Raw genomic sequence first — 20477 nt, forward strand, 5'->3', positions numbered from 1 at the left:
CCGCATCCTGGTAAGGAAGAGGAGAGGCTCCATAAGCTTGATCCTAGGAGAGCTTTAAGCTTTTATGTTTCACGCATGTCCCGGGTCAGAGTGGACAATCAACTCTTTATTGGTTACGCTGGAAAGCGTTTGGGACAAGCTGTGACGAAACAGACTTTGTCTCGCTGGATTATTTTGGCCATCTCGGAGTGTTACCGCTTGGCGGGTAAGGACCCACCGGCTGGCTTGCGGGCCCATTCTGCCAGGGGTATGGCTGCATCTACTGCCCTGCAGAGGGGTGTTCCTATTCGCAACATCTGTGATGCAGCCACCTGGGCTTCAGTACATACATTTGTACGTCACTATTCCCTCGATTCCATCCGAGGACAGCATCTGGATTTTGGCAAGGCGGTCCTTTGCTCTGCTATTTGATTGGCAATTCTAAATTTTGATTCTAAATTCTTTCCCTCCTCCTTGCTCTGGTACTGCTTTGGGAGTCTGTCATAGATATGGAATACGTCGGAGGACCCAATCCCCTCGAAGAACAAGTTACTTTCTTACCTGGTAACGTTCTTTCGATGGGATGGTCCGAAGACGTATTCCATATCGCTCCCTCCCTACCTTCCCCGCTGCAGAATTTCTTTTGCGATTGCAGCTTACGTTCCGCAAGGCTTTGTGTCTGACTGGCAGTAGACTAATGTCACATGTTCTGGGGGAAAAAACTACAACTGAGGCTACGGGCGTCGTGCGTCCTACTTATCACATTGGATGACGTCGGAGGAGGTCCCCGACGACGGCGCATCAACGTCATCGACGCAGGACGCAGACGGCGAAAAAAGTTTCCGAAGCAGCACAGCTGTGGTGAATACCTGTCATAGATATGGAATACGTCGTCGGACCATCCCATCGAAAGAACGTTACCAGGTAAGAAAGTAACTTGTTCTTTTCAATCTCAAGGCACTGCCCGCTCTGCGCCTTCAGTTGAAGCCAGCAAGGATCAGTCTCGGTCCAATGCTCGCACGCCTTAGAGCCCGGGCGGTCGGCGCGATAAAAATCAGGAACAGCCGAGGTCCCTTTCGGACAAGGCTTTGGGTGATCGCCAGAGACGTTCCAGGTCGCGGTCTTCGTCCCCGACGAAACCAATGAAATCTGGTAAGGTGTCAAGCAAGGTGTCAACGCCATCGGCGATGGGCCCATCGAGTGCGGCTGTCGGGGATGTCAGTTTGTCAGGCTGGAGCCATGTAGCATCTTCTACAAAGGTGCTACAGTAGAGGCATAATCAAGGAACAGGGGTGACAATAATTGGTCATTCCTAAAAAGGAGCGCAGCTGCCTTTTTAGTGGCAGGCATTGGAAGTTTAAGATGCAGGAAACTCGAGAAAGGGGGCAAGGTGCCGAGCGCCGTGGGTAATGTATCCTAGGAAGCAGACTGTAGGTAGGCAGAACTGCAATTTTGCTTTGTTCACTTTGTGACCCTTTGCTGCTAGGGAAGTAAGTAGCACTTTGGAGTGGGTGAGGGAGACCTAAAAGGAAGGCGATGCTAACAGTAGGTCATCCATGTTTTGGACCGTAGTGGAGCCCCCGGGAAGGTGACATCCTGGAGGTCTTCCTGCAGAATCGGGGAATCAATAAAACCCATTGGAAGGGACCTGTAGGTGAGCTGACGTCCCTTGTAAGTGAATGCAAAGAGATACTGAGAGTCATGGGGGATGGGGACAGAGAAGAAGGCATAGGTATAGGCAAGGTCAATGCAAGTGAAAAATTGGGCATGGGGCGGGATACATGAGAGATTGGTCAGGGGGTCGGGGACCACCGGATGTGAGGGTATTACCGCCTTATTAAGGGCACACAAATCTTGAGCAAAACTGAATTTGCCTGTGCTCTTTTTCTCAATTGGGAGCCCCAGACTATTGCAATGGCTAGTGGTGTAGTAGAGGATGCCCAATCAATGAGGGAAAAGATGACAGTTTTGATACCTTCCTCTGCTTCAGGGGATATTATGTACCGGGGCACACTTGGGAGAGGGACTTCTGATTTAGAGTGATGCAAACAGGTTTAGCAGAGAGAATGTGTCCTACCGCATTGGCATGTGCTGCCCAGAGGGCCACTGGCACTGAGACAATAAGGTGTTGTACCTGTGTAGCTTGTGCAGGTTTGAGGAGTGAAGGAGGCTCTATAGGAGGCTCTGGTTAAGTGGGTTGTTGGAAGAGAAACAAACATTCAGCATGCCTAGATTGTGGAAACTCTAGATAAATACCATCGGAACATCAGAAGAACAATAAATGGTACAATGCATTTTGCATAGCAGACAAATACCCAACAGATTTGCAGGTGAGCAAAGGCTCAAAAGAAAGCCATGATCATTGATGGGACCAATAGAAATGGAGAATTCATTTGATACTAGGTGTAGAATAGTGGTGCCAGATATCCCAGCAGCATTGACAATTTCCTTTGAAACGTCAACATTTGGAAATTTAGCCTGGTAGCCCCCTGTTAGGAGAAGGAGGCAGTGGGGGTGGGGTGTAGCGTAGCAATTAGAACTGTTGGGAGGATTGAAATCATTGCGTGGAGTAGTGGGACCATATTGCCGTGGTCTGGCAGGTTTGGTAGAACATTGCTGAATGAGTTGGCCTCTCTGATTACAGTATCAGCAGAAAGATTGGCCCGGCTGGGGTTCCTGGGCAGGTAAAAATGGATGTGCAAAAGTGTGTTATGGGTGGTGGCCCTGGTGAAAAGCGGGAGGAGCTAGTTGGGCGTATGCTTAGCGTGGGGTACCCGGGTGTCCCCGGCCCCCAGAGGCAGTCTTTTGTTGAGCATGCTGTATCTGCAACGCCATGGGGCGGGTAGCACCATCTTGTGAGTTGGTCAAAGAAATGTTGAGCTGCTTGCAATGCTTTTTCAACAGATTCAGTTTGCCACCCATTTTGAACATTTTTAATATTAAGGGGACTTTTCACAAAATGAGAAACTAATGCAGCTTGTTCCCCAGCATTTGCAATACCGGAGTATTTAGTGAAACAGTCAATCTAGATAGGTAGTCAGAGGGAGATTCAGACCGGTTTTGCTTGCAAGTGACGATCTTTGACGGGGAAGATTTGACTGGGTATTTCTCTTTGATGAGGGCGGTAAGTGCTGTAATATTAGCAGTAAAAGCCTCACCCTCTGCCAGTGTGTCGGGCCATAGCAGTTTTTTCATAATTTGTTTGTACAGAGTATCTTTGAGCACAGCCTGTAGGAGTTGTCCTCAATGGTGGGATCATAACAGGCAATCACTGTGTTCAAGTTTTCAATGAAAGAAGGGGGGTTGTCGGGCAACGTGGCAAATTGTTTTGCCATATGGTATAAGTCTGTGGAGCTCCGTGGGGTGTGGATTCTCATAGTTTCATCATAACTATTGGCCTGAGGGTAGGTGTGCATAGGCATAATGATGGTGGCAGCAGTGGAGGATGTTGAGTAATCCGTAGCGTGCATTGCCCGTGGGTGTAGACGTGGAGGAATGTGACAATTGGAGTTCTTGTCTAGTTAGTTATTGTATTGCCTGTTACATTGGTGAGGCTGGGTCTGCTACAGTGAGATTTTTGTAAATAGTCAGTGGTCCACCTGTGTTCCAGGCTGTGACTGCGGCTATGTTGGGCGGGAGCAATAGAGGTGGAGGCAGCCAGAGGTTTGACTCTGGCGATAGAATGTAAAAAGTGTTGTGGTGATTGGGGCGCAGCGGGTAGTGTGTGAGCCAGAGGAGGTCTCTGGGGGGTGGCTGTGGCGGCATGGCAGCACACTGTGGCGTGGATGTTGGTGGGTCCCTATGGTGCGGAGTAGGTGCTGTGCGTGCATGCAGGAGAGGCGAGAAAGGTGGCAGTTCGTCTAACCGGTCAACAGATGGTGCTTTAGGTGCTTCTGAAGGGGAGCCTTTAACAGTGTCGGCAGATTCACTTTGGTAGAGGCTTGTTCTGTGAGCGTGTTTACTGTTTGGCTGGACGGCCTTGGATGGATGCTTATATTGCCCTAATTCCTTCCCTGGCTTAGCTTGAGAGTTCCTCAGGGATCTAGTCTGACTGTCACGCAATCTGACTGTAGACCCTTTGTACCAGGCGAAATAAGCTGACCAATGAGCATCAGACACCTTAGACTTTCTATGTTCCAAAGCCTCGCTCAAGACAACACTGTGACCCACATGAAATGAGCCCTCAAGTGGCCACTGAAACTCCTTTTGAAACCGAGTGTAAAAATTCCACTCTTTCAAATATTTGCAGGTGAATGCCCCTACGTTGAAAACATGAAGGCGTTGGTCCCTATGGCAGGTATAAGTGTTGTTATGGATAGCCCGGAGCCCATGGCTAGGTCTAGGAATTTAAAAGAGCAGGGAGACACAAAGGGAGATGGGCTTGCGGCTAGTGCAGGTCAAGAGGGGTGGAGCAAACGACCTCCCGGCAATTGGTATTTACTGTGGTGACAGCGTAAAGACAAACCAGAGAGGTAGTACATAAGGGGAGACGGGAGCCAGCAAAGATTTATGGAGGTTGCAGAATATAAATATAAAGATCAAATTAGAAACAAGATGTACAAGAAGAACCGCGTCAGGTGTCGCTCAGCACTAACATTTGGCACTTAACTCCCAAATAGACAAGTTCCATCAGCATCGCCCTCTTTAGCAGAAACTAGAACAAAGATATAGACCTCAAGGCTCTGAGTGTTGGAGTAGATAAAGAAATGAAAGGGATGCCAATAACGAAAAGTTAGTTATGATTAAAATGTTTGTTTTGTTTTTGACAATCAAGGCCTTCCCCGAGCATGGTAGTAAAGCATTTAGGTATTTCTGTGCACTAAATTGTCTCTAGCATGGACAGGGCGCTGGTGAATGGTAGCAAAATAATCTTGACAATGCCCACAATAAATCAAAAAATGCATCTCAAAATCAATTCATGAACCAAAATCACAATGATCAGTAACCCCAAGAGAATATGGAAATCCCCAAAACATGGCTGGCCTGCAGGCAGAAATGTAAAGACAACTGGAGTAGGCGAAGGATATGTGTGGTAATGGGTGTACCACAAAGCCCTTCTGAATGAGTGGCAAATGCAAGCCTTAGCATGGAGCAAGTCAAAATAACTCGGCGGCGGAGGACATATACAATGCAACCGCATCAGCTGCAACCATAGAAACGACAGCCCCAGGAATGCACAACAATCTTACAGCGACGTCCCGCTGAGAAAGAGCTCCTAATAACAAGGGGCAAATGCATCCCAACATGCGTCCGATCCTGGGGGCCACGCAACAACACACCTGGACTTCCAGTTGCTAAACCCCCTGCCCCCAGGTCACACTTTGTGTCTATGTGGCAGCACACATTAACCACGGGCACAGTGACTCTGAAACTCACTCAATCTGGAGACAGCAGCATGTCCCAAAAGTTTGCAAACCAGAACAGACCTTGCCATCACACAGGGGCCTTAGGCCTGAATCACAAGAAAATGAGGATCAAAACTCCCCTTCAACCACTGTGAGAAACAAAACAAACCGTAACCTAAACTGTTAAACCTTACCTGACAAATCAGAATCAAAACATCCAATGCAAACATGTGATACAAAATTTAATGTAGTAGAAACCGAAGCAGTTTTAATCAGAACATGACAAACGAGCAGTAATTACATGTACACGAGGGGCGTGGCTAGGAAGCCATGTGAAAGGACGTGTCTGTGCGGGGGCTCCCGAAGATCCGTACATTATCCGACTGAAAACCGTGCAAGGACCGATGTAATTTGGCTGAGACTGATATGGCTGCGTACATGAATCTCAGGTGCACGTGTGGACATATTTCGATACGGGCCTGCACCGTGAAAGCGCAACAAGAAGCTAAGAGAAGACTTGGAGGCGAGAGTGCGATGAACGAGAAAATGGCTGCCGCCGCTTAACGCAGGGACAAAGGAGTGATTGATCTGGGCGCCTGACGATCGCACTGGAGCGTGGTGGTAGTGAAGGAGCATGACTCGGGTGCATCGTGGTCATTAAGGACACCCGGTCCCGCGAGGCCGACGGCGTGGACCTGGGAAGGGAGCAGGGCCTGGCCGAAGGTACTTTGTAACCGGACGTGCGGATAGCAGGGGAGCGTGCGGTGTGACCTGAAACTGTGCCCCTTACTCTTCATGGCCTAAAGTGCGCTTCAAAGGGTGAGACGCGACCTGGCCTAGCTAGGTAGTAGACAAGATGGCCGGGGGAGCCGGAGGACAAAGGAACTTTGTGTCGGAGATGTGGCGATAGCGAGGGAACACCCGAAGAGCGCACTGTGACACCCTGCCCCAGATCCGAGCGGGGATAGAAGGACGGGAGACATGTCTAATAAGCTCCTGAGAGCGAAGAACAAATAGCCCACGCTCGACGAATACGCTAAGACGCCTCCCGGCCCAGACGGAGCCAGAAGCAAAGATAAAACTCAGGCCTAGGAAATGGCCGCCGGGGGTGCGAACCAGGAGGTCCTCGCTGCGATCGCGGACCTGAAAGCGACCTGGGAGACTAAGCTCCAGCTCGCTGTGGCGGAACTGAAGACCGCAATGGAACTCCAGGTTGGGGCGGTGCAGGAGGACGTGAACCTCCTAAGGCAGGACGTGCGTACTCTGGCAGAGCGCACAGAGACTTTGGAAAAAGAAATGGGCCCTACCGCGGCGGACTGCGCTGTGCATAAGCGTGAACTCCATGCCCTGGTGCAACGTGTGGGCAATTTGGAGAGTAGGGCGGAGGAGGCAGAAGGACGCGCCCGGAGGAACAACATCCGTATCGTGGGCCTGCCGGAGGGAACTGAGGGCCATAATCCAATGGAATTTATCGAGAACATGCTACTGCAGGGGATCACAGGAGGCACCCTGTCGCAGGGTTTTGCGGTGGAGAGAGCACACAGGGCCTTAACTAGGAAGCCACCGCCGGGAAACCCGCCCAGGCCGGTGATTGCCAAGATCCTTAATTACCGGGACCGGGAAAGGATTCTTGAACACTTCCGCAAGGGAGGCACAATACAACGAGGAGCGGCGAACATAACTGCCTATCCCGATTATACCCTGCAGGTACAGCGCAGTCGTATGAACTTTGGATCGGTGAAGAGGAGATTGCGGGAAGCGGGGTTTAAATACATGCTGCTCTATCCGGCCAAACTGAAGGTTTTCTTTCAGAGCAAGCTGCTGTTCTTTGACACTCCAGAGGATGCCATGGAGTGGCTGGATGCGCAAAACTGCCCTCAGGAGCCAGATGTTCAGACGGCTGGCGAAAAAAAGACGAGATAAGTAACGCTGTAGGCCCGGTCGGGTTAGAACATTGGGACTTGAATATATATAGACTTGAGAACATGTGCGCGTCAGTGGTTATGAAACATGGTCCGTGAGCACGGACATGGTTGCGAGGGAGAGGAGCCTCCAGAGGCCGCTCTTTACACCCCTTTTTTGTGTTTAGTTTAGTCACTGTTAGTGGGGTGACACCCTGTCGGGTTCTCTATTTGGGTTTCCCAGAGAGGACCGAACACAGGGATGCCTGAGATCCAGGGATGGAGCTGGGCAGTTGTTTGGGTTAGGGGTTTGGGGTGTTTTAGTTTTTGTATGAGCCTGGGAGTGAAATCGGGATTGGGTGTCCGCAAAGTGGGGAGGGATTGCCTCGGATGGGGGGAGGAAACCACTGATAGGCCATGGGAGACCTCAGGATATTAACGTGGAACGTTAGAGGGCTTAACAGTTATCTGAAGCGAAATAGTCATGTTGTATCTTAAGAGGCAGAAGATAGATGTAGCCCTGCTACAGGAGACACATCTAAAGCGAGAGAAACTGGAGCTGGTAGGGAGGAAGTGGAAGGGGACAGTGGTAGGATCAACGTACTCCGCCTATGCCAGAGGAGTGCTGGTGTGGGTGGCGCCACATGTCCCATTTAAGCTAATTGAGGAGGTTGTGGAGGCGGATGGGAGGTTGGTTATGGTGAGGGGGCTGGTAGAGAACAAAGTAGTGTGCATTGTAAACACATATGCGCCTAACCAGGACACGGCGACATATTTTAGGACGCTGTGCACTAAGCTCAGTGTCCGGATGGGGGGGTACGGTGATATGGGGTGGCGACTTTAATTGTGTGTTGAATCCCAGGGAGGATAGGTCGGATGACAAGATGGCTAAGCCCGGTTCGGCGGCCAAGGTATTGCAGACGCTGCTGGCGGATTTTGGCCTGGTAGATGTGTGGAGAGCGAAACACCCGGGCAGGAGGCAATACTCACATTATTCGGCCCCGCATCTACTGCACACGAGGCTTGATTACTTTTTCACCACGCCGGACATAGTCGCGGAGTGCGACCATATAGACTACAGGGCGAGAGTCCTCTCTGACCACTCGCCCCTGGTCATGCGATGGCAGCTGTATTCCCCACGAGCGCGTATACCAACATGGCGCCTCAGGGCGGAGGCGCTCAAGGACCCTGCCTTCAGAGAGGATATGAGGGAGGAGATAACTGCTTATTTTGAGGTGAACACAGGTAGCGTTAAGTCGGCTGGCACCTTATGGGAGGCCTTTAAGGTCGTAATGCGGGGGATCGCCATTGCGAAGTCTAAGGGATTGATGGGGGGAGTCCTGGCGGATCTGCATAGAGCTGAGACTGAGCTGGAGGAGGAGCTGGAAGGTGGTGGGATAGATGCGGAGGCGGTCTCCAAATTGCAACAGAAGTGTGCGGAACATTGGGACAGGCTCTGTAATCTGAACTATAGAAAGTATATTGAGAGACTGCATGCGGGGGGGAGACAAAACGGGCCGACTCCTAGCTTGGCTCTACAAGAGCGAGACCCCATGATCCCCGATCAGATTGGTAATCAATGAAAAGGGTGAGGAGGTGGACACCCAAGAAGGTGTAAACGGGGCATTCGTGGAATACTATAAGGTCTTATACGAAGATTGTGAGGGGGGCAGCCAGGAGGAGATAGACGAAGTGCTGGAAGACGTAGGCTTGCCCAGGGTCAGTGACGAGGAGCGAGAGGAGCTGGATGCTCCGATCACCCTGGAAGAGTTGAAGGAGATTGTGAGGCAGTTACCCACTAGCAAGGCCCCAGGGGCGGATGGGTTCCCCAGTGAATTTTATAAAGTATATGCGGAGGAAGTGCTCCCGCCCATGCTGGAAATGCTCAACGAAGCGTACGAGGTGGGATGGCTGCCGGAGTCACTCAGGGAGGCGATTATAATACCGCTCCCCAAGCCAAATAAACCGGGACACGGTTGTGGCTCCTACAGGCCCCTGTCGATGCTGAACCAGGACAGCAAGATCCTGACAGCTGTCCTGGCTACTAGAATGCGTAGAGTGATCAGCAAGTTGATCCACCCTGACCAGACGGGCTATGTCCCAAACAGGAACATTACTCACAACCACAGACGCCTCCACAGGGTGGTCGAATGGGGATGTAGTGATGACGGCAAAATGGCGATAGTGGCATTGGACGCGGTTAAAGCGTTCGACTCTGTTCGGTGGCCTTGGCTGCTGGCGGCTCTGAGATGGTATGGGATGGGACCAGGTTACGTTAGGTGGGCCGAGATGCTATACAGTGCACCACTGGCCAGGGTCCGCACGGATGCAGTGGTGTCAGAGAGATGGCAGTTGGGCAGAGGCACTAGGCAGGGATGTCCCTGGTCCCCAATGTTGTACATCCTGGCCCTAGAACCCTTGGCAATTTACCTCCGGCAGCAATATGACCCGGTCGGCATCGATGTAGGAGGAGAGTGTCACCTTATATCCCTGTATGCAGATGATATGCTGCTATACCTAAGATATCCAGAAGAAAATTTGCAGTATGTCTTAGAGGTGATGGGGAGGTATGCCTGGTTGTCCAGTATAGCAGTAAACCCCCAGAAATCCACTCTATTTCCGCTGGGAGGCTATGTGGGGACTCCGGTGGAGAGGTTGCCAGTGTTGCAGATCCCGTGGGCGACGAGCTCCTTCCGATACTTGGGAATTGACGTGTATCACACGACTGAGGAAGAACACAAGCACAACACTGAACTCGCTGTGGGGAAGATCGAGAAATGCATGAGGTTCTGGGAAAGATTGCCATTAGCGATGATGGGCCGGGGAGCCATGCTTAAAATGGTGGTACTACCCAGGCTTTTGCATTATTTTAACAACATCCCTTACATGATTCCTAAGAAGTTTTTTGTGAGGCTACATAGTGTTTGCAGGGAATTCCTGTGGCACGGCACGCGTAACAGAGTCGCACTCTGGAAGCTGCAGAACTTCTACGAGAAGGGCGGAGTTAAACTGCCGAACTTTGAGGCATATTATGTGGCAGCGCAGCTGCAATATGTGTCCAGATGGCTCTCTGACGACGAGACCCCTGAACACAGGCTGTTTGGGAGGGATTGTTCCCCTTTTTATCTGCGAGAGGTGATCTGGGTGACTAATGCATGCATGAGGGAGCGGCCTAGAATGCTAGCTTTGGGACGGAACATGTGGAGACGGGCCTGCCGGATGATGGGTAGCCCTTTGCCGTGTGTGCCGCAGTTACCATTGGTCGCACTGGCGAAGGGAGACGGGCAGCTCAGAGCAATCATCCGGACATACTGGGAGTCAGTGGGGTTGGTCACCATGGGAGATATTTGGCAGGACGGGACCATCATGGAGTTCGAAGAACTAGAGGCAGGGTCGGGATTGCACAGGGGTCAATATGTGACATATCACAGGATAGTGCAGGAGATCCTGAGTAGGTGGCCTGAAACCGCCTTGGCCGATGAACCGGACGCCACGGTGGAGATACTATATGACACATCGGAGGGCGGGCATGAGGTCTCTAGGTTGTATGAGATGTTGATGACAAAGGTTGGGAGTGATTTAGTGCACTTGAGACTGGAATGGGAAACGGAGATGGGGGCCCCGATGGCAGATGGGTTGTGGGAGCGCGCCTTGGGGTATCATAAAAAAGTATCGAGGAATGCCAGGTTTAAGCAAATACAGCTTTATATAACGCACAGGGCATACATGACCCCCTTAAGAATATCCAAATTTCGGGACGTTGGACGCCAGGCGTGCCCCAAGTGTGACGAGGAGAATGCAGACATGATACACATGTTCTGGGCGTGCCCAGTAATTGCAGGCTACTGGGATGAAGTGGCGCAGAAACTGGCAGGGAAGGGTATCACGCTCAAAGTGGATTCAGCCTGGGCCTGCTTACTGGGGGGATATCCCAGAGCGCGTAAACTCAGACATGTTGAGAAATTGAAAGATCTGGCTTATGTGCTTGCTAAACGTAGGATTGCAATGGGATGGAAGGAGTGTCATAAGCCACGAGTGGAGGTCTGGTGGAGGGATCTCCAAAAATGGGCAGAGGCCGAGACGGCGGTGTGGCGGGATACCAGTATTGCAGGGGAGGAGGAGGAAATGTGCTCCCTCGCGGCATGGAAATCGATGATAGCCGAACTGTTTGGAACGGGGTCGGCTCCAATTGAATCTGAGAGCGATGACGCCCCTCCATTCACAGCGGATACCGATGGCGGACACCATACAGGCTCATAGGGGGGAGGGATGGGGATTGCAGTGCTTTTGTTGTTAAATGTGTTTATTTATGTTCTGTTGTATTGTTGTTTGGTTTATATATAAAATAAAAATATATTTTTTTAAAAAAAAATTACATGTACACGAAAGACAAGTTGTTTGCAAGAAAGGCCCTTTAAAGATTGTAGACCTTCATTGAGGAAAAAGCGTGAGCCAGAGAACTACACAAGGACTGCATTTTGTAGTTCAGAGCCTGTCTTTATCTTTGTTTTATGTTTGGCGAAAACATTGACTTCGATGTGGGCTGTGGCAGGCAGCCTGCCAGTGCTTTTCCACGCCTGCAGGGAGCTGCTCTGGTACAGGCAGTCATGGGCTGTGGAAGCATGTCAGTGATTCTATAAATGAAGGGACCTGCTCTAATACAATATTGGAAATCAAACTTTTTTTTTTCTTTTCTGCCAAGATCGCTCAACACAGACTTGTTACCTCAGTGGTCTCTGAGCGGTGGCATCAACTTAACGGCGCACAGGATAGCCTGTGGCACTAATCCAATTGGCACTCCATTAGGAGCAATCGGAGTATACCTCTCTACACTGGAGCCTGCAAACAGTGCCTATGCAGAAGCAAGACCGACAAAATAAATACGGTGAATGCAACAGACAGACAAAAAATCTGCGGCGTAGCTATCTACTTTAACAGACTAATGCATAACCTATCAGGAGGTGTAGGGAGAGAGACAGTGAATACATGACATGGCAAATCAACATTTAGTCCAAATATAGTGCAGTGCCGGGAAAAACAAAGCATCACAACATAAGCAGAAGATTGTATTTACCGATCAGCCGGGTGGAAATAGGTTCAAAGCCGTGGACTGCGCTGGAGATTCTCTGCGGACCCCTCGAACCACACCACAGATTTGGCAACTTTGCAGTCAACAAGTGTGCCACGCTTATAAAAGCGACCTCCGATGGTGAGGACCTTGTGTTACATGACCATGCAGTTGTGATTGAGAAAGCAAAACTCCTGCGCAGTTAGGCCAGAGACAACGGCACCATTCTATGGCAAGATCCTGTAACAAGGCTTGCTCTCTAAGTATAGCATCAGCACCATAGATAGTAGATAAGAGTAGGATTTCTGCGAATACCGCTTATCCATATAACACAATGTATCCGCGTGGCATCGTCAAAAGGTCACAAGTAAGATGCTGACAGTTATTGCCAAATGTCTGCAAATATCATGCCAAGTAACACCCCCATTGTGAAAATGCTATTATATATTAGTGATTGCTTATGATATGCTATATAACCTGTGCTCTAAGGGAGGCCTCTTCAGAAAGTTCTGTGTGCCGACTGCGTGGACACTTTTCCTGCTGTATTTTCCTGCTTATCATCTGCTCGCTCCGTATATGGTGCAGTTGCTATCTCAAACAAGAAGCTTGGTTTACCATTAGTCTTTGACTAATATCCTTATTTGTATAAGGACATTTATTTATTTATTGGACATTTGTATGATGCCTATACACAAGTGTTTCCAGGCGCCACAAGGCAAAGAAAGCGGGTAGGGTTACATAGGAAAATAAAACAAACAGCAACGTTCGTACTCGGCCTTGTGACATTCTTACTGTGCAAGTACAGAGACAAAGAAGTGCGGGGTGGAAGTAGGGGGAACAGCTGGAATGGGGAGGAGGTGGTTAAGTGCAGTAGTGGGGGGCTGAGTGGGCTGAGCAAGTGCAGCAGGGAGCCATGGAGGGCAAGTGCCGGAGGATAAGTGGGAGAGGGAAAACAAAGTGCGGTGGATGTGGACCAGATTTTATTAGTAGACTTAAGAGGAGACAGAGAGGATGGGGTCTGTGCCCTATTTGAACGGTTCGGTGAAACATGTCTGGAATCATGATGGTGTGGATACCGCGTTCTTCCTTGACAGTCCTTGCTTCTCCCATAGAGGGATCACCAATGATGGGACCATCCCAACGAGTACCACCCCTAGGGGGAATATCGGGTAGCAGCCTCACCTGCTTGACCCCATGGAAAGGGTCCCCCTCCTGGCGAGAAGTGACGACATTGAGGGATTTGTCACATATCCTTCCCCTAAAGCCAAAGGATCTCATATAGGTTTTGGCTCTGGTGAACATTGGTTCATCACCTGCCTTTCCCCCTAAACTCAAAAGATCCCCCATCAGTTTTGATCATGGTGGGATATATCTTGTGACCTCTCTAGTGGTCTTCCCAAGTAACAAAAGGGGAGTACTTATTAATGCCCTGAAGGACTTCGGTTAACAACTGGCAATACCCAAGAAAGTCCTTTCCTACAATAGTTTCCTCAGGTTAGCCGGGTACTATGCCTGAGGTGATAGCAGCTGTTCTTCCCCGGATGTTTAAGGTTATGGGGGTACGAGGATATACCTCCGGATCACCATGTACACCGATAATTTGTATAAGTGTTACATATCTGACTTCATCTGCTCTTAATAAATCAGCTTGGACAGCAGTTTGTTGACTACCTGAGTTTATCAATGCAGACATATTGTTGCCATTGATCCAAGCTGGTTCATGGACTTTGATGGCTTCCGTGCTACAAAAGTAAATATTGACACGTTCAGATTCTATTTCCTCGTAATTATCTTCTACCTCCCATTCTTCCATATTTAACCAACCTATCTCAATTGGTTCCTCCTTCAGTTGATTTCTTGGGCAAATGTTGGCCATCTGACCCCTTGCTCTGCACGAAAACCACATGGGACTCGCTGGAAGGAATCCTTTTCTTTTGTCGTGGTTTTCCTTCAGAGGACCAGAAGGTTTTCTTATCTTCTTTTTTTTTCTATTTTCAAGTTTTTTTTAAATAAGGGGTTGGAATCCTCGGTCAAGGGTGGGCTTATTATCTCTAAATGGGATTGTTCTATGGTTTCCTTTTTCTTTACAGGCTTCCTCTCCTCTCTGCATGGCTCTTATTTGTACACTAGCTTCTAAATAAGCTTGTGCAGTTTAAATAGCTGTTTTCAGAGTGGGTTTAATCAACTGCAATACTAGACGTTGTAGGTATGCCGTTAGGCCATTTACTAGGTGTTCTAGAGAGAGAGGGCCTACATGATCTATTTTTTCATCAGAGATGGCATTCTGGATACGAGCTCCCAACCTCATGCTCATAGGTAACCCCCAAATTGTTTCAGTTCTACAGTTACTGTAGACCATCACGGGGAGTCATCACATTAAAGGGAATTGTGGACCTGTATAATTTAGGCAGTGTGGGCTGCCTGATCTCAGTGCCTATCTTGTATCCCATCTATCAAAGGCGGTGGGATGTGTATGTACAAGTGACTGCACCCTGTTAGTTGTAGGTGAGTTTGTGGTGGCAGGGATTATGAAATGGGTGTGTGCAAAAGAGTAGTAGATTTAAAATGCTGAGAGCATCCATCTTCAGATAGATTCACATACTCTTGTATTCTAAACTTTATGAACTCCATCCCAAGAGTTGGGGCTATTGTAAAGTTTATGAATCTATAAAAGAACCAAATGTTGGAGATATACACTTAGAGGTAAGTAAACTATTAATTCTTATTGTCTGCATCTAGATTGTGAGTGGAGTAGGTGCCAGAAGTAGATTTAGGAATGTCCTGCAGTAGGATTAGGAATTTCCTATTGTAATATTGGGGCTTTTTGAGGATGGAATTGCTGCTGTTTATTTCTTTACTCCTGTTTGATCATCAATTCATCACATACATTTGAGAATGTCCTCTTGTAGCTTTGGTTCCTACGCACTGTATGTGCGAATCCTTAGTAGCTTTGACCTCTGCCTTGTATAGATTTGGGAATTTGGTCATGTAGGGGTTTGTACTTTGTCGTGTAGGTTGAGAGACTGTTCTGTGCTATTGGCACTTCTTTCATCACTTTTAGGTTAGGAATTGCCTTCTGTCTATTCATTGCTTACTTGTGCAGGTCCTTCCTTGTAGGTTTGGGTTGTTCGTTGTTGATGAGGGTTTAATGTCTGGTAGGTTTGTGTTCCTGTTTGTGGACAGTTTTCATATTGAGAGGGTAGAAGTTTAATTATATGTCCAGGCCCTGCTGCAGTTTTTCCATTCTACCTCATATTAGCTTATGTTACGCTTTATCTCTCTTAGTTAAGCGAATGATTAATTTGTTCCTTTTTGTTTCCTTAAACACTAATTTAATACTTAAAAGAAAGTGCCTGACCTATCTCATTTCTTTCTCATGTAGGCAGAGAAAGCTAAGAGCCAAAAGGAGGACCTGGACCTGTGTGAAGAGCTCCACATTCAGGGCCAACACAGACAGTGCATCATCTCACCTGTGAACTCTAAACTCCAAAGCGTTATACCAATGTGTACAGATAACCCCAGGCCCGTAGTCTTAATGCATAGGGACAACACGACATTGGATCAGGATAAAACACTTTCAGAGTCAAAGCCGGTGTCCAGGAGGCAGCATATCTTTGAAGAATGCCTTCCCCCATTGAACTCACAGAGAACAGTCTGGGATACAAAGAGAAACTTAGAAGGGAATACAAATGCATTCAGGCAAGCTATTGAGAGAAACAAACCCAAAACCTATGGCCTTCCTTTTGGCCTCAGTGACTCAACAGCAATACACAATCCACAATTCAACATCTGCAGCAATTCCCCTATCTGTCTAAACACCATGAACTACCCCACATGCGGAAACATTACACATTGCTCTAAAGCACAGTCGAGAGAGGTGGAAACGGATATCCCTAAGGAACATTTGCTGGGAAGAGGTCTGGGAATCCAGGCACAAAACATTCTTGGGCACCAACAGCTTCGAAGAGGATTTTCACTGCAGAATCCAACTTCCTTTGGTGGTTCTACCAATATACATAGAAATAATATTCTCTGTGGCGGACGTGAGAAGTCAGTAAGCAAAGCTTTCGACTTGGTTCAGATGTGTGAGAAAGCAAAGTCTCTTCTGTCCCAGATTTCAGAGAGAGAGCCGTATTCTAATCAGGGTCCTCAGACGAAGCCTAACAGCCTTCTAGAGCAACAGCCCTGTTGCCAGCTTCCACCAGAAATGTATCTCCATGGTCAGAATATAAAGGAGTGTAAATGCTGCAGTAGAGTTTCCACCGTTGAGCGCAAGACTGGAATACTAAGGAACAGTAGCCAAGTCCACTCACACGTAGCTGAAATCACTGCTTGCAATCAGACTTCAATACCTAGAACTGTAGGATGCCACAGTAGAACCCATCATTGCATGGTGTCGTGGGACCCCAGATCTTCTTCAATTAGAGGTGTTTCACCTTGTGGCGATCATAGTGAACAAAGATGCCTTAGTGCATTGGACTACTTTCACAGCACAAGACACAGCGGTTTACCAGAGCAGAACCGTCCGCTCCCAATCTCCTTTTATCCACCTTCAGAGGAGTTGGAGAAGAGCCTGGCCTCTACTCCTAACCCATACATTGGTTTCACTGGGCCGCTTTTGGAACGATTGAGCCCAGAGTCCTGGGTCTTTCCTAGAATGAAACTCTATTGACCTGTCTTCTTTCCACACAAAATGTATCCCTATCCCCAGAGATGACTTGGGCATCAGCAGATTTTACTTTGAATACAGGCAAAGTATTAACAGTTTAAATAACTAATGAGCTCATACACACCTACCCTTTAGGTGTGTTATTCCTTGTGTGGGCTGTATTTGAGGAGCTAGGATTGTTTGCATTTTGTACATTACTGTTGGCTTCACCAGTCCAGATCTGTGACTCATTGTTCAAGGGAAACCCTTTACCTGCATATAGATTAATATTGGTTCCTTTAACAAAAGCCCTTTAAATATGGTAGGAAGGCAAATCTTGCCGTAAGCTAGATGATGCAATCTCTCTGAGCCTTTGCATGGGTTTATAGCATGAACTTCTTACGCAAGTGTATGTTTCCATGCGAGTGATGGAAGCACTCAATTTTGGACATTTAATTTAATGTGCTGATGTTTGTCCGTTTGTACTTTGATTTCACCTGTGCTAATGTCTTGGTGTGACCGCTCCCCCAAAGGGATAAATGTTGGGACCAAACTAAAAGCATATTGGAATGTGGTCTCTGAAGCAGTCTATCAGTATCTGAATTCTAGTGTGGTAACTGACCTGAGGATTCAGTAGGCACTGCTTTTCTTGTCACAGCGCCAAGTGCTCATAAGGGTCTGGCTTCTGTCTGCAGGAGATACGTTGGAGGTATGGTTGAGGGCACAGTCCTGTAAGGTCATCAGTCCTAGAGTTGGACAGTTTCGCGTCCAAGCTCTTTGGGATCGTCACAAGCTGACTGACAGCTCTGATGCTATCTTTTAGATTTTTTTTTTGGTCACAGTCCTGAGAGATACTCGGAAGCATGTTTATGGTCCTAGTCTGAGGGAACTGCTAGAAGCTAGTTTTTGGTTACAAACCTGAGAAAACATCAGACGTAACTTTATTTACAATGCCGAGTAATAAACAACTTTTGATTTATTTCTGAAGGATTAGCAGAAACAGTTTTTTTGCAGTCCTGAGTTATCAATAGGCGTTGTTTATTGGCCACAGCACTCAGGGTCTCGGTCCTGCAGGATCAAGAAAAGTGGATTTTTGGTCACAGTCTAGCAAGATCATGGATTGCTAGTTTTAGGTTAAAACCTTATGGGATTATCTGAAAACGTTTTTTGTTAACAACCTTTGGCCATTCATCAGAAGCTGGTTTCTGATCAAAGAGATCTGTCCAAAGCTGAATTGTGTTTACATCCTTCAGGGATTCTTCTGAAGTTTATGGTCTTAGCCCTGATCAGCTCATTATACCCCTGAGGAATTATCAGCAGCTGCTATTTAGTCACATTCTTGGAGGATAATCAGACACTGATCCATCGTCATAATACATAATGATCGTTAATGACGTCGATTCTGATTTTATTGCAGCCCATTGAATCTGTATACTCGTTTCTTAACTTTATAATTTGGAAAACATTTGGAACTGGTAATGGAGTTAGTGGAGGTCACGCAGGTGCGAATGGGACATCGTTTTGTTTTTGTGGAACTCTTTGTAAGCAATCTCTTTTGTACATGTGTCAATGTGGCAACACAATGATCCCAAAGAATGCGTCTAATAAAGTCAGAGCCTGGAAATAGTTTGCTATGTGAACAAGTTTCTCCCCTGTGTATCTGTCGCCAGTCTTTTTATACTGCAATAATCTTTCTCCGAACCTTTGCTTTCTTCCCAATTAAGAATCTCTTCATGCTTGAGCAGGGTTTGGCTCAACCACCATCCAATTAGAAGAGTTTTGTAGGGATTTAAGAACTGGAGGAAGTCTAGGCTCTCCTGACGAGTTAAACACAATGGTGATGAAGGAAGAGGGTCATGTTGTTATTTTGTAACTATTGCTTCTTTTTCTTTATGCATCAATGAAAAGCCTAACCTCAGCAAAGTTCGGAGCAGGTCTAATTCAAGAGTCCATCTCTACTGAAGCACAATGTCTTGTCTCATTGGAGGACCCTATTGGGAGTAAGGTTGGGCTAAATTCCCACAAGTAGAGCGGAATTAGTTGGTTTGGCCTATAATTCCTCTCCTACGGTGGAGCAGCATTTCTGGAAAGATCCGCCAATGAGGACAGAAAAGACGTTTTTGCATTTATTTGTCTTGCACATGCACATTTTCGGCCAGTCAGGAGCCATACCAGATAATCTGAGCACACACAATATTCTGGCCTGTAAATTGGCCAAAACGCTTCTGCGCCTAGCACAAAATAATTTTGAAATGTGTTGAAATTTTGCATCCCCAATTTCCCAGTGGGTTGGCAAAAAGGCTATTTTGAAGGGATTGTGTCCTCCGACGTATTGCTCATCTTAGATATATCCTTCCAGCTCTGCTGGCCTCGGAAAATTTTTTCTCTAGAGGGCGCTGCGCGTCGACGTCCCTCGAGTCGATGTCCCTCGGCAGCCGCCGTATCGACGCTCGACGTCATTAAAGGCCGCGCACAGCGTCCGTTGCTCAGTTCCGTTTTTCCGCGCTTACTCGGTGCCTCGGAATACCGTTGCTCAGTTCTTAGTCAGATTAATCCTATTTTCCTCGAGTTATTCGATCCGTACTCGATGGCTTCCTCGTCGGAACCGACAACTCCTCGATCCGGCTTCAAAAAATGTTGAGATTGTGGGAAAAAGATGTCGTTGACCGATCCTCACAGAATTTGTCTGTGGTGCTTGGGAGCTGAACACCATTGTTCGGAATGCGAGGACTGTATGTCCATGACAGCTAAGGCCCTGAAGGAGCGTAGGGGGAAGCTGGAGAAAGGTAAGACTTTTAAAGCTTCTTCTTCGTCGACAAAGTCGAGACATTCGTCTCCTCGTCACCATTCACGCTCCAGGTCTCGGAGTGGGTCTCATCACTCCTCGAGATCGAAGCACTCGAAGAGGAGACGTCGAAGATCCCCTTCTCCGTCTTCCTCTTCCTCTGTTTCGCCAAAAAGAATCCCTTGCCCCACGAAACATAGTTCCCGGGCTGAATGGGTGGAATTCCGAAAAAATATGATGAGCGTCTTCGAGAAAGCGGCCTCGACCCCCTCGAAGACTGCCGAGAGCGATGCTCTGGTCGAAAGACCCGAAGGTCAAAAACGCCGCGAGTCGCAGTACCCGGCGAAAGAAACCTCTCGAGCGCGTCTCGAACCCTCGAGCAGGACTACGACCTCCAAACCTTCCTCGAAGGTACCGTCGACGCCGTCGATGAAGGTTCCGTCGAGGTCGATGTCTTCGACGCCGTTGTCGAAGGGACCTTCGACACACGGGTCTGTCGACTCGACGCCGGCCTCGACACTGGCGTCGACGCCAAGAAAAGTCACAGTGACCACACATCCAGTGACGATCCCCAGGCCCTCGACGTCGATGGCGTCGATATTGTCGAGTAGAATTCCAATTCTGTCGAGGTCCTCGAGGCCTCCACCTCTGTTTTCGACGCCACGCTCGAAGCCTTCGGCGTCGACGACATCGACGTTCTCGAGGCCAATAATGACAAGTTCGGCACCCTCTGCCTTGGAAATGGGATTTA

The 20477-nt window shown here is 48.2% G+C and overlaps 1 protein-coding gene across 1 annotated transcript in view; it reads left to right on the forward strand.

Annotated features, from left to right (window-relative positions):
* PRR19 (proline rich 19) overlaps positions 1-18584 on the forward strand; it is a 374021-nt gene extending 355437 nt beyond the window's left edge. Inside the window, exon 5 of the mRNA XM_069640960.1 lies at positions 15676-18584. Coding sequence (XP_069497061.1) covers positions 15676-16965 — 1290 coding nt within the window. The 3' untranslated portion in view covers positions 16966-18584. The remainder of the gene's footprint in view (positions 1-15675) is intronic.
* The last annotated feature ends 1893 nt before the right edge of the window (positions 18585-20477 follow it).

Source organism: Ambystoma mexicanum, chromosome 1q (genome assembly GCF_040938575.1).
Source record: "Ambystoma mexicanum isolate Mex_15411 chromosome 1q, UKY_AmexF1_1, whole genome shotgun sequence".
NCBI classification, from domain to species: domain Eukaryota; kingdom Metazoa; phylum Chordata; class Amphibia; order Caudata; family Ambystomatidae; genus Ambystoma; species Ambystoma mexicanum.